Source organism: Aegilops tauschii, chromosome 3, assembly GCF_002575655.3.
Source record: "Aegilops tauschii subsp. strangulata cultivar AL8/78 chromosome 3, Aet v6.0, whole genome shotgun sequence".
NCBI classification, from domain to species: Eukaryota; Viridiplantae; Streptophyta; class Magnoliopsida; order Poales; family Poaceae; genus Aegilops; species Aegilops tauschii.
In genome coordinates, this window is record NC_053037.3 from 491,573,388 (window position 1) to 491,587,201 (window position 13,814).

Consider the following 13,814-nt stretch of genomic DNA (forward strand, 5'->3'; position numbering starts at 1 on the left):
GCGGGGACCCATCGGACGGGCCACCGTATTTCGCGAAAAAACGTTTCCCCCCTGACTGCTGGGACCCACCAGCTACATCTTCGCACGCAAGGAAGTGCCTGACAGTCGGGACCCACCTGGTCGAAGCGTACGTAGCGTTGTCATTCTGGTCGCGAACGTGTACGTACATATATACTGGTGGATGTAGAGGCGCGCATGTGTCGTAGTAGAGGCGCGCACGTAGCATGTACACGTACGTACAGCGGCCAGGGTGCAAGAAAGAAAATACGGCCACGTATGTGTACATACGAGCGGGGTCTCGAACGCCTACTCGCGCATACGTACGGCCATGACTCGTGTACATGGCTGGGTCAGAACAGAGAAACAACGTCGTCGCCGTGTTCATGAGGAGGCAACGGAATGCGTCGTGTTCATGGGGAGCCAACGGAATGCGTCGTGTTCATGGGGAGGCAACGGAATGCGCCGTGTTCATCGGGAGGCAACGGAATGCGTGGGAGCCAACCGGCTGGGTCGAAACGGAATGCGTGGTCATGTTCATTGGGAGGGCTTGGACGGAACAGGCGATGGAAACGAGGCCTGGCGTACCGCAAAACAGAGGAAACGGACCTCCTACGTTCGGAACGGGGTCCTGTTGATCGGGAGGGGTGTGGCATACCGCAAAATGGAGGAAACGGACCTCCTACGATCGAAATGGGGTCCTGTTGATCGGGAGGGGTGTGGCGTACCGCAAAACGGACGAAACGGACCTCCTACGGTCGAAACGGGGGTCCTGTTGATCGGGAGGGGTGTGGCGTACCGCAAAACGGACGAAACGGACCTCCTACGGTCGAAACAGGGGTCCTGTTCATCGGGAGGGGTGTGGCGTACCGCAAAACGGGACTCCACGGGATACTGTTCATCTCCACCGTCGACCTCCTCCAGCCTCCACGGGCTACCGTCGACCTCCTCCAGCCTCCACGGGCTCCTGTTCATCCAGCCTCCACCGCGCGCTACTCCACTGGCTACTGTTCAACCACCCCTCCACGGGCACCCCTCCACCGTCTACTGTTCATCCAGCCCTCCACACCACGGGGTCCTGTTCAACCACCCCTCCACGGGCACCCCTCCACCGTCTACTATTCATCCAGCCCTCCACACCACGGGGTCCTGTTCATCCAGAGGCAACGCCACCGCTCACTGTTCATCCAACCCCCCCGCAATGCTCACTGTTCATCCAATCAATCGGCTTCAGTTAGCAGCAGTAGCGAAGGAATCGCTCGATCGAGTTCAGTTAACAGCCATCGATCGATCGCTCGGGTTCAGTAACGTGTAGCCTGCAGTGCAATCGCTCGGGTTCAGTTAGAGCCCAACGCCTCGCTCGGGTTCAGTTAGAGCCAACGCCTCGCACACACGCGCGTATGTGTACGAGAGAAACGCGCATCGCTCGGCCCCAGACCTCCCACCGTAACCGGGAACTCCCTAAAATTTTCCTCCCCCTCGCTTCTACCATGGTTTTTTCCGTCATGGACGGCCCAAAGAATGTCATGCAGCTGCGTCTCCGGCCCACCCAGGACGAAAAGCCAATTTTCTGTCATGTTTTTTTGTCATAGAAGTAGGAGCCCACCACATCTATGATGATACCGGGTTTTGTCACAATTATCGTCATAGAAGTGTCATATGTATGACAGAATTTTTTTTCGTTCGGCCCAAAATGTCACGGATGTGTCTTTTTTTTGTAGTGCTTCATGTTGGCGGCGGGCAACTTGCTCGGCCGCTAGTTTAGCAGCCGCTTTATCAGCGGCTGCCTTATTCGCCTCCGCCTCCTTCTTGGCTTGGGCAAGGGCGCCTTTGAGGGTCTCGACCTCGGCTGCGCCAGTTGTAAAGCATTCCATGAGTTAACCTCTCAATATACATATCACTTCTGATATGAAAAAAAATTCCTTTTTCAACATCATACGCATACCTTGCGTCTCGTTGAACCGCTTATTAATGCGGTCGATTTCATCATCAGCCACCTATAGCTTCCGATTTAGTTCGGAAACTTCGGCGGCCTGGGCAGTTGCTGCCAATAGGGAAGCCTGTTCAAACAACAACACATCATGTCAACCTCCTGAATACTATTTGGATACTCTGTCCGGTTTTTTCTAAACCAGATAGAGTCTCAGGGGCTACTGTCTATATACAGGTTTATTCTTCTGTATGAAAAGTTTTAGAGCATTACGTCGCATACCTCAAAGCTTGTCAATAGGCCAGTGAAGGCCTCGTTCAATCCGATTCGCAGACTGAACCTTCTCCATCACCGCACCCATCAGGGTGCGGTGCTCCTCCACGATGGAAGCACGTCGCAGTGCTTCCTCCAGAGCGTTAGGCGCCTTCGGATTAGTGGAGGCCGCCGATGGAGCTGATGCTCCTCCCCCCTCTTTTGAAGGGGGTTGCTTATCCGATCCTGGAGCCGCGTTGGTCTCCGGAATGGTGTTCGGCTAGGGCCCGTATTGTTAGGGCTCCTCGCCGTCGGTGGTCATAGGGGTCGCCTCCCATAGCTCTTCGGTGACCAAGGTATTAACCTCGGGCGCCTTCTCGACGGCCTCGCTCTCCCCCTCGGTTAGGAGAGGTCCTTTGGGATGACACCTCGGTGTCCTCCATGGTGATAGGCGAGTGGGCTCGTGGCGGCGTCTCGCTCTCTGCCATCTCAGGCGGCAGAGAGTTTCCCTCCGATAACGGAGTGTGCGGGAGCTCGCGGGGAGGGCTGAAAGGCACATAGCAAAATAACTTATATAATGGAAAAGGGAAGACCAAAGATAAACAGTGAGTATCGAATACTTATGATTCGGCCAGGGGCTTCACCCTGGGAGGTTTTTTGGGGACTACTTCGGCATCTGAGTCTGAACTGTCCTGGAGGATCACCTTTCCTCTCTTGGGCGCCTCCTCCTCCGGGTCTTTGGAGGCCGCCCTCTTCTTCTTCCTCCCCTTACGAGGGGATTCGCTTTCCACCTCCTCCTCCTCTTCTTCCTCATCTCCCTCATGGGAGGAGAGGGCTTTGGTTTCTCCAGACACTGCGTCCAAAGGACCTTTGTGGCGGGGCCGCCCTTGGCTTCCTTGCCCTTCTTCTTCTTGGCCTTCTTCTCCGGCGCCTGATATGATGCCGGGACCAGCATCTCCGTTAGCTGGGTGTGGACGGGTTCTCCGGTAGCGGCGCCGGACAGTTGATTCGCTCTGCCTTCGCCGTCCAGCCCTGCACGGAAAGCGGATAATATAATATTCATCACATCCGAAGTGTTGGCTGAATAAGTCTTTCGGAAGGGTTATGCTTACCACTGAGGCCGAGTTCTCGCTGTCGTGTCCGATGTCCTCGGTCTTCATCGGCCAAATCTTCTGGGCCTTGAGGAGCTGCTTCCATATATCTTCATGTGTAGTGCCGAAGAAACGCTTCAAGGTCCGTGGTTCTTCTGGATTGAACTCCCACATGGGGGAGGCCCGGAGTTGGCAGGGAAGGACACGGCAGAAGAGGATCACTTGAATCATGTTTGTGAGACTAGTGTTTTTACCTAACACATTGGAGATGCGCTTCTGCAGCATCATCACCTCCGGTTGGGACCCCCAATCAAGGCCCTTGGCAGGCCATGAGGTGAGTCTCGTGGGGGGGTCCGAATCTGAAGTCAGGCGTGGCCGCCCACTTGGCGTCGCGGGGTTCGGTGATGTAGAACCACTCTTGCTGCCATACCTTGACAGTCTCGACAAATGCCCCTTTGGGCCAGACGACGTTGGGGAGCTTGCTTACCATAGCCCCGCCGCAATCCGCATGCTGACCGTCGACCACCTTCGGCTTCAGATTGAAGACCTTGAGCCATAGGCCGAAGTGTGGGGGGATGCGGAGAAGAGCCTCACACACGACGATAAACGCCGATATGTGGAGGAAAGAATTTGGGGCTAGATCATGGAAATCTAGCCTGTAGTAGAACATGAGGCCCCGACGAAGGGGTGGAGGGGAAACCCTAGCCCTCGGAGGAAATGAGGAATGAACACGACCCTCTCGCCAGGCTCCGGAGTAGGGATAACCTGATCTTTGTCAGGGAGCCTATGCGGGATGACCGCGAACAGATAGCCCGTGCTCCGAAGATCCTTGATGTCCTTCTCGATGACGGAAGAGGCCTCCCACTTGCCCTTGGAACCGGATCCGTCCATGGCTGGGGAGGGTAGTGGCGGTGGGAAAGGTTGAAGTCTTGGGTGCTGGAGCTCAGAGGTGGGAAGGAAGGAGCTAGAAGAAGGCGTGGGGAGAAAAGGAGGGATCTTTATCCTCTTATAGACGGTAAAAATGCCAAACATCCCCCTATCGAGCCATAAAACTCGCCTGTTCCCAACGAGATCGTGTGTAAGGCGCGGTTGGGTTACCCAAACCACATTGATGTGAATCCCGTAATGGGCGGGCATGATCTCTGCTTTGACAAGACGTGCCAATGAGGGCTCGGCCTCGAAACGCGAAACGGGAGGCTTGAAAACGGTTCAAAATGTTAAAGAGTCAAGTGTGACGTCTCGCCAAAAAAGTTGTCAGTAAAAGACACTGTTTCTATTTTAACATGTTGCCTTCATGGCTAAGGGTTGTGCAGAGCCGGATACAATTCCTTTGTGCTGGAAGTTAATTTGAAGTATTCAAGTGAGGGAACCCGCCTTGCGATGCCGAAGATAATCCGCGTACCGAACACATCGTCATCGAAGACTGGTTCAGGGGCTACTGAGCGAGTCCTGGATTAGAGGGTCCTCGGGCTACTTCCTTCTTCTACAAACCGACTCTGTACAACCCTAGGCCCCTCCGGTGTGTATATAAACCGGAGAGTTTATTCTGTAGAGATGATCGGAATTCTCATATGCTAGACAACTAGGGTTTAGCCATTACGATCTCGAGGTAGATCAACTCTTGTAACCCCTATACTCATCAAATACAATCAAGCAGGACGTAGGGTTTTACGTCCTTTAAGTGGGCCCAAACCTGGGTAAACATCATGTCCCCATCGTCCCTTGTTACCGTTGATCCTTAGACACACAATTCGGGACCCCCACCCGAGATCTGCCGGTTTTGACACCGACAGGCCCGGGAGCCGTTGCGCTTCTACCAGCAGATCAAGGACAACGAGGACCTCGCCATGCTCGTCATCCCTCGCAAGTTCGTGGATGTGATGAACGAGTGGCTGGTCATCAAGCGGCTCCCACACGTGGTCAGGCTGTCGGCGAACAAGCAGTGCACGTTCTGGGTGCAGGTCCAGAACTTCCAGGGGCACATGGTGCTTGGCCGGGGCTGGAACTATGTGATAGCCTGGCTTAATAGGGATGATAGACTACTCATATCAATAAGGAATTCCTTCTTTTCCGGAAGCCCATTCGGACATAATTCCAAAGTTAAGCATGCTCAGCTTGGAGTAATTTCAGGATGGGTGACCAACCGGGAAGTTGCTCTCGGGTGCACACAAGTGAGGACAAAGTGCGCAGAAGAGACTAGTATTGATCTGTGGGGCCAGTCTAGATCCCGCCAGAAGTAACGACCACCGACGGATGTGTCTGGGGCATTACTAGTTGGTATCAGAGCCGACCCTTGCGGTTACACAGATGTTTGCGGACAGGTGCGCGGTCATGTTGTTCATGACGTTTGTGACCCGTCGTGGCACACGACATGGCACATGTACTGGACTAGATGCACAGGCGTATGTGCCAAGAGGGAACATTCTTGTGGCCCGACGAGGACGTCGATTTCTCTGAGTGGGGGTGTATGTGATAGCCTGGCTTGATAGGGATGATAAACTACTCATATCAATAAGAAATTCCTTCTTTTCCGGAAGCCCATTCGGACAGAACTCCAAAGTTAACCGTGCTCAGCTTGGAGTAATTTTAAGATGGGTGACCGACCGGGAAGTTGCTCCCGGGTGCGCACGAGTGAGGACAAACTGCGCAGAAGAGACTAGTATTGATCTGTGGGGCCAGTCTAGATCCCGCCAGGAGTAACGACCACCAGCAGGTGTGTCCGGGGCGTTACAAACTACTTCCGCCGCCGCCACCGGATCATCCCCGGTGACCTCGTCGTTGTGCGCATCTCACGACTCGGCTTGAAGGTCCAAATCTACAACCATGACTCCTCGGTCATGTGCAGGTTTCGTTGCACCAGGCAGAGCTGCGTTGGTGACATTGTATGCAATATAGTTAACTAAGGTGTTAGTGTTGAACTTGTTATGGTCTGTCGCTAGAACTTATGGTACTTGTGTTGTGAACTTGTTAATATTTTGGCCAGGAGCAGCACCCTGGCGTGGAGTAGTGAAGGAGGATGCCCCTGCTGTTAATCTAAGTAGTTTGTTGTCATTTATGTTGCTTGCTTTGTTTGATCTCATTTGGTTGCTTGTTTTGTTTGCTGTCAGTGCTTGCCTCTTTGATCTGCTGTCAGTTGTGCTGATCATGTGGTGGTAAGGCCATCACATTTGAATGGGGTGAGCAGAACACAAACGCTGTTTGCAACCAAACAGCTGAAGTTTGCATCTACTCACATCCGAAGCACAAAAACGGCAACCAAACAGCAAGGGGTAAGTGCCCCTTCATGCGATGCAGGCAGCCAAACAGGTTGCATTTGCTGCATATGAGGCTGCATATGAAGAACCGGGCTGGCTGGAGATGGACGATTTTTTGTCCAAAAGGACCCCCTGCCGAGATGAATTGACAAAAAAGAGTACCTGTGGATCAATTTGACAAAAAGGACCCCCTCAGCGGTCGCGGCAGGCGCGGCAGGCGACACGTGGCACCTGCCGCCACGCCAGGAGGCGGCGGGCCCTGCCGCCACTGCAGGAGGCGGCCGGCTGGCGAAAACGGATTAGGTACAGTGCTCCGAGCCACGACGGAACGGGCCAGGCCTGGTGGGCCACGCCGCCACTAAACCAGGCGGCCACTTCTGCCCTTGTCGCTCCCTGGCCGACAAAAGGAACTGCATGGAAGGCGAGGTGCGGGCCAGGCCGCCACTGCAGCAGGCGGCACCTCTAGCCGACATGAGCACTGTGGCAGATGGCGCTCATTCCCATGCTTTGAAAATTGCTGCTGCAGGTGAGGTGACAGCACCCAAGAGCATGATTTCCGCGCGGGAATACGAACGCTGATGCCTGCTTTTGGTTCTTTCGCCCGGGAATCAGTCCTGCTTTTGCTACTTTTGCCTCATAGGATGCAACGGCACTGCGAGAATCACTCTGGCTATTGCTTGAGCAGATGCGACGACACTGCGGTAATCAGTCACTCACTGCGGGAATCCGATGCTGCGGGTAACTGTTGTGCCGACACTACAGGGATCCTAAAATTGCCCGCCTAATTTCCTCTGTTCTCGCTAATTTTCTCGCCATCATTTATCTTCTGAGCTTATAAAAGGAGACGCCGATGCTCTCGTCCAGCCATCCTCGAAATCGCCACTGCGCAAAGTGTGTAACACATTTTTCTAGCCAGTATGAGTTTGCCTTGCTCGGATCAAAGCATTAGGCCGAGGAAAATGAAGAATGCAAGTTTGCCTCCGGGGATGGCAGTCCTGCGGTGTTGGTGTGGAGATCTTTGCAAGGTGAAGGAGGTGATGGATTTTTCAGATTGGTTGGGCATGAAGTTTTTCATGTGCGCCAATTATGAGGAAGATCCAACCGTAGCTATGCAGATTGGTTGGGCATGAAGTTTTTCATGTGCGCCAATTATGAGGAAGATCCAACCGTAGCTATTTCAGAGTACGACAAGCCTCCGGTATGCTTTAACCATCACGAATAGATATTGTTGGTATTTTGATTGATTCTTTAATAACATTCTTGTTTCTTGTTGTAGTCTCCTCCGCCTATGTGCATGTACTATCGTTGGATTGACACGGAGATGCCGGCTTGGGCAGTGGCTGAGATTCGTGAAAGAAGTCGCCGTGCGTGGAATAGTTTCTATGCGGAAGAGCGACGCGAGAAGGTGGAAGCTGAGGAGAAAGCAGAGCAAGAGAGAGAGTTAAAAGAATACTATGCGGAGCAACACCGTTTTTTCAGGATTTAGGAAAGAAAAACAGGGAAGAGGCTCGTCGCATGGAGGAGCAGGAACGACAGCGAAAGGAGGCTTGTGAGGCAGAGAGTCAGAGAAAGAAAGAAAGGGCTCGTGAGGCCAAGGCAGCAGAAGAAGCTGGCGATGGAAAAGGAAAATATCCACGCTGGACTCAGTAGATTCCTGTGGTAGTATTTTAAATTTCTCAATCATCTGTATCTTTATTTCTGCAGTTTAATGTAGCTTTATTTCAGTAGTTAAATGTAGCTATATTTCAATCGTACGATGTATCTTATTTTCAATTGTACCGTGTCGTAATGGAATTTTTTTATAGTTTTAGAATAAAGTAGTGGCATTTTCTTTCCCTCCACTAATATCGAACATCATGCAAGAACTACAAAATGAAATTAAGATAGAACATAATGCCCTACAATAAGAGAGTACAAACTAATAATGCAAGTACATCTGAATTAAACGGTAGAACTGGAATATAGCTTAAAAACTACATGAAGGCATCATCGTCATCCTCCGTCGATGCAGAACTCTTGCCCTTCGACGATGCAAAACTCTTACCCTTGGACGATGTGGAACTCTTGCTCTTCGAGGATGCAGTACTCTTGCCCTTAGACGATGCAGAACTCTTGCCCTTTGACGATGCAGAACCCGGAAGCGGCGGCATGAAGATATCATCTTCGTCCTCGCTCTCCTCAGTCCATAAAAATGGATGCTTTTCTGCATTACTTCTGAAAGTTTCACTCTCCGGCTCCACTACCTTCTTCCACCTTGCATGCAACCTAATAAGTTCTTTACGTACCTCCTCATAGGTCCTTTCAGGCCACCCAGACCTACGTAATTGGTGAGCCAACTCATTCATTATGGTGTCACTACCGGTGAGTTCGTCCCATGGAACTATCCTATTGTCCATCCTGAAATCGGTAGCTAGCCTCAGAAGAGTCCTGCTCATCCCAGGATGAAAACTACGATCGAAAGGATAATGGGACATCTTGACTGCACTACACTTGAATGCTTATCCACCTCCGTCTGAAGGGGGTTTTATAGGTAGAGAGGAGAAAATGGCGGGAAAGGGTTGGCGGGAACATATGGCGGGAAGGGGTTGGCGGGAAACGGGTGGCAGGAAGATATGGCGGGAAGGGGTTGGCAGGAAACGGGTGGCGGGAACATATCGAGGGAAAGCGTTGGCGGGAAAATATTAAGGGGAAAGGGTTGCGCGAAAACATAAGCCAAAGAGTGGAGCGGGATAGTATGGCGGGAGATATAGGCAGGAAAAATTGTTCCTGACTGGTGCATTTTTATTTCAGCATACATAGATGTTCAAATCGAAAAGTCGGATACTGACATATGTAGATACAATGGGTCGTGCACGTGGATAGTTGAATCATTGTAGTCGACGACGGCCAGCTGGCCTTCCCTTTGGACCGGAAAGCTCCAAGCGATTAGGTGGTCGAGTTACACGAAGACCGCGACCGTACTCCAGTTGGTCTTCCTGTGTCTGCGACTCCTGCATAGGTGGTGGAGTCTGTAATCCTTGTTGCGAACCTGATGCGTAATTGTAGGCGTATGGTTGTTGTGACTCCTCGGGGATAAAAGATGGGCCAATAACGTCCTCTCTGAAGAAATTTGTATCTACTGCGTTAACATTGTCGCCAGGTTGGGTGTACTCATCGTTCCAATTTACATCAGGTATGCCCTGCACATAGAAACATTGTAAACAAAAACTGTTAGAGGATAATATGTAATATCACTGTAAATGCATTAAAATGTAAACATGACTACCTGATCAGATCCCTCGCCTGTACTGTCTGGACATTCTACCTGGTACTGGTTTAAATCTGGGACATGAGTCTCCTCGGGCATGGAGATCCCTCGCGTGGAGAGATACGGCTGAGATCCCTCACCTTGAGTGTATGCTCCATATCCTGTGTATGCATATGGGTTTGGGGAAAGATACAGCTCGGGCATCGAATCCAAGCCCATACCATGGTCCTGTGATGTCTGCCCCTGACGAAGCAGCACCGAAGAAGAGCGATGTAGTGGCAGAGATGAGTCATGTCGTGGCAATGTCGTTGTTGTACTCGGACCCTCCCCCCACTGCCCATGGCTTGTACACGCCTCGCTCGGTCTGGACGACGGCGCCGCACTCGGTCTGGCTGACCTCGGTACTGGCATGTTGTACGCTCCAGTGACAACGTCGTCGCCTCTACCACATCTCAACTTTGTTAGCACGTATTCTTTAAAACGTTTATTGAATGACTTGACAGCTTGTCCCCTGGGCGGCATGCTTTCCGTCGCCATCTGCCCTATGTCGTTGGCAGTTTGAAGCTGGAAAAATATTTGGTTGTTATTTGGTTGAAATGATTATGAAATGATGGACCTGAAAAAATTACTAGTGATTACCATCCGGTCATGATAGTAAGCTGCATGCAGCTCAACAGGTCTCTGCATCTGCTCCTCGTGCGTGAGATTTGTTGGTATCGTAGCTGGTTGACCGGCCAGGCTTGTACGCGTGCTGATGCAGTACCACTGCTTGTACGCTTGAGCTGTACTTCCATCGTACGGTCTGCAAAATTATATAATAACATCAACCGTTGTGATGAAAGCAAAGCATCTTCACGCATCGTATGGTCATCGTAATAAAATAATGTAAATAAAATGTACCTAAGTTGATACACTATATCTGCTAGCGCTTTATTTTCCCACTTCTGTACCCATTGAATGTTGCGTTCCCTCCAATCGTAAAGACTCCAACCATGGCCCATATTGGTTAGCCTGCAAATTATGTAACAAAGTGTGAGTTTAGTAAATTAAAAATGACACTAACTATTTAGGGAGGTCACATCTTACTTATGGGTTTCCTCGTCCGTACATCTTGGAAAAGGTGGTGGAATCTCCTGATACAGACCGAACTGTCTCATGACACGCTCTGGGTTGTAAGGCTCAACACACCACAGGAACAATAAGTAGCAGCGAGTCAGCCAGAATGCACTATCGGTCAACATGCCTGCTGTGATGGGTCGTATATCAAAGACCATCTGTACATGCTCCTGAGTCCATGGGTTCCATGTGACTACAGACTCATCAAGTGCCTCAAACTGCTGGTGGTATATAGGGTAACAATTTTTCGCAATACTTGGAGACCAATGTTTCCGTGCCTTTGTCCACCTGCTGGCCATACTTACACAGCTGCCCTCGCTATAGTCGTATGGGTGTATGGGATTTATTATACGAGGTCATCCTACAGGGAGGTATTCCCAGGACCACAACTGTAGAAACTCGTAGGGGACACAAAGTAACGGAGCTTTTTTTGCGAAGGAAGTTTTTTGTGTGGCATCACACAAGCCTCTATATGTATGAGATAGAATGGCAGAACCGAAGTTGTATTTTGGCTGCTCGGGTAAAGGTTCATCTACCATCTTCTCCACAATGTAGATGAGACCAGGGAGAAGTACGTCCCCGTGTGAATTTGGAAACATAACCCCGAGGAGCCACAACAAATACGCAAACAGATGTCTTTTCCTCGTCTCAGAATAAGCGAAGCTAGAAAAATTAAGAAAGTTATCATGAAGCCAGGGGAGTGGGATGCCACGAGGGCCACCAGTACGTTGTGATTCTGGCATTGTCATCCCAAGACGGTGTGATATATTTTGTGCCCAAGTTTTAGACACTCATCGAGAGACTAACGGCTCACCTCTAATTGGTAGAGCAAGGATCATAGAAACATCTTTCAGTGTAGGTGCAAGCTCCCCAAAACGAAAGTGAAAGGTGTGGGTTTCAGGTCTCCACCAGTCAACGAGGGATGTCAAAAGGGATGAGTCCGAACGTAACTGGGATGGGTCTTCGCTTGATGTGAGCCTAGCAAAAGCATGTAGTCCATAAGCGTCAAGGTGAGGAATGAAATAATTGTGTATTGGCCAGGTTTTCTTTACGGTTCAAAGTCTGAAACTCCGATAATCATGTTCTTTATTTGGGTTCGAAAATAGGTGGCAACGGTGGCCGGCGTCATGGGGCCCCTCCAAAATCCGCGGCACTTCAGCCATAACCTGCACACAAACATACAAAAAAAACACAAAGAGATTCAATAATACAAAGAGATTCAATTTAAAATAAATATAAATACAATAACACAAAGAGATTCAATAATACAAACATATTCAATTTAAACTAATAAAAGTATAATACAAATATAAGTAGACATAGCGAGTACAGATAAATCAACATCATGCGGTGTTGTTCGCTCGATACGGGCATTCCCTACGTGAATGTCCAGGACACCTACAAATGCGGCATCGCCTTGGTTCTCCCATCTGGCTATGGTCCATGTCATTGCGATGACGCCTAGACTGACGTCGTCCCTTGGCGGTTCTCATCAAGTCGGCGTTCGGAACCCATTTCGGCCCATCTGGCCACATCATTTTGTAGTTCATATCAATGCCCCAGGCCCAGAACTCACCGTTCCAAGTGTTGTACAGATTGTACATGTTGAAGTACGGTGATATGTATGGCTCAACACTGATTTTTTGATCTGCAGCCGCCCAGAGCACATGACTACAAGGGTAGCCCTCAAGCTTTGGCTTGTTACACGTGCACTCACAGGACGTTGGGCCGAGGGTGACAGCTTGCTTTTTTGATCCTCTGTGGTGACCCTTAACGTACTTGGCTCGCACATTGACCTCCCACTTATTCCTAAGTGCGTCCACTTTCCTGCAGCCATGGCTTTGGGACTTCTTTGCTTTCTCGTCCAGATGACTTTGCATCTTCTCGGACCATGGCTTGTTCAATTCAACTTGTGCTTTAGCCACGGTAACCCTGTCGGCAAAGTATGACAGGGTCCGATTCCAAGTTTCTTCAATTAGGGCTGTGATAGGCAAGGCTCTCACCCCTTTAGGAACACCATTGTACACGTCTGACATGTTGCTGGTCATTATTCCATACCGAGCCCCGGTGTCGTGGGCCTGCGCCCACTTGTACAAATCAGGGCAATTCTCGTCGATCCACTGGCTCAAATTTATGGCCGTCCTTTGACCCCTCCGGTCTTCTCTCTGCGGCAAGGTCGCGCGCTCGATCTCACCATTGATACCTGCCCAGATGACATTCATTTTGGCTTCAGTTTTCTGCATGCACATCCTCTTGAATAACTTGAACCAATCCTTATTCTTGAATTTGGAGTAAAAGTTTGCTGCCAAATGCCGCATGCACCACCTTTCCTCTTGATCCGGCCACCCCCACTCTTCTGACGACTCCTTAATTATGTTGAGAGCACTTAATAATCCTGTGTTGCGATCAGAGATGATGCAAACACCTAAATGCTCTTTCACGACACCCATCTTCACGCAGCTCAGGAACCACAACCAGCTATCTTTGTTCTCGCACTCGACCAGTGCGTATGCAATAGGAAGAAGCTGATTATTTGCATCTGCTGCAATCACCACCAATAGTGTGCCCTTGTACTTTCCAGTGAGAAAGGTACCATCAACTGATAATACCGGGCGACAGTGCCTGAAGGCTTGTATAGTCTGGGCGAATGCCCAGAATAAGCGGTCCAGGATTAGCTCACCCGGGTTCTTTGGGTTCTGACGTTCTCTCTGCCAAACTTGAGTCCCCCTATTAGCACTTGCTATCTGATGAAGCATTTTGGGGGCATAAGAATAGGCCTCCTCATAGGTTCCATACAAGTTCTTGAATATATTTTCCTTCGCAGGCCTAGCCTTGCTGTAGCTGACAGGGAAGCCAATCTGATCTTCTGCATCTTTTTGCAAAGCCCTAACACTAATGTTGAGACTTCCCTGCACAACCGTTTCCAT

At 50.4% G+C, this 13,814-nt stretch overlaps 2 protein-coding genes across 2 annotated transcripts; both read right to left on the bottom strand.

Annotated features, from left to right (window-relative positions):
- Positions 1 to 9,267: 9,267 nt before the first annotated feature.
- On the bottom strand, positions 9,268 to 12,074 carry LOC120976863 (uncharacterized). Its single transcript, XM_040404469.2, has 5 exons — positions 10,858 to 12,074; positions 10,672 to 10,782; positions 10,411 to 10,573; positions 9,790 to 10,335; positions 9,268 to 9,703 (listed from the first exon to the last, which is right to left on the bottom strand). The coding sequence occupies exons 1-5, from the start codon at positions 11,184 to 11,186 to the stop codon at positions 9,392 to 9,394; spliced, it is 1,461 nt and encodes a 486-aa protein (XP_040260403.2). The 5' UTR covers positions 11,187 to 12,074; the 3' UTR covers positions 9,268 to 9,391.
- Positions 12,043 to 13,814, bottom strand: LOC120975951 (uncharacterized). The gene is made up of 2 exons (XM_040402713.2): positions 12,464 to 13,814; positions 12,043 to 12,053 (listed from the first exon to the last, which is right to left on the bottom strand). The coding sequence occupies exons 1-2, from the start codon at positions 13,812 to 13,814 to the stop codon at positions 12,043 to 12,045; spliced, it is 1,362 nt and encodes a 453-aa protein (XP_040258647.2).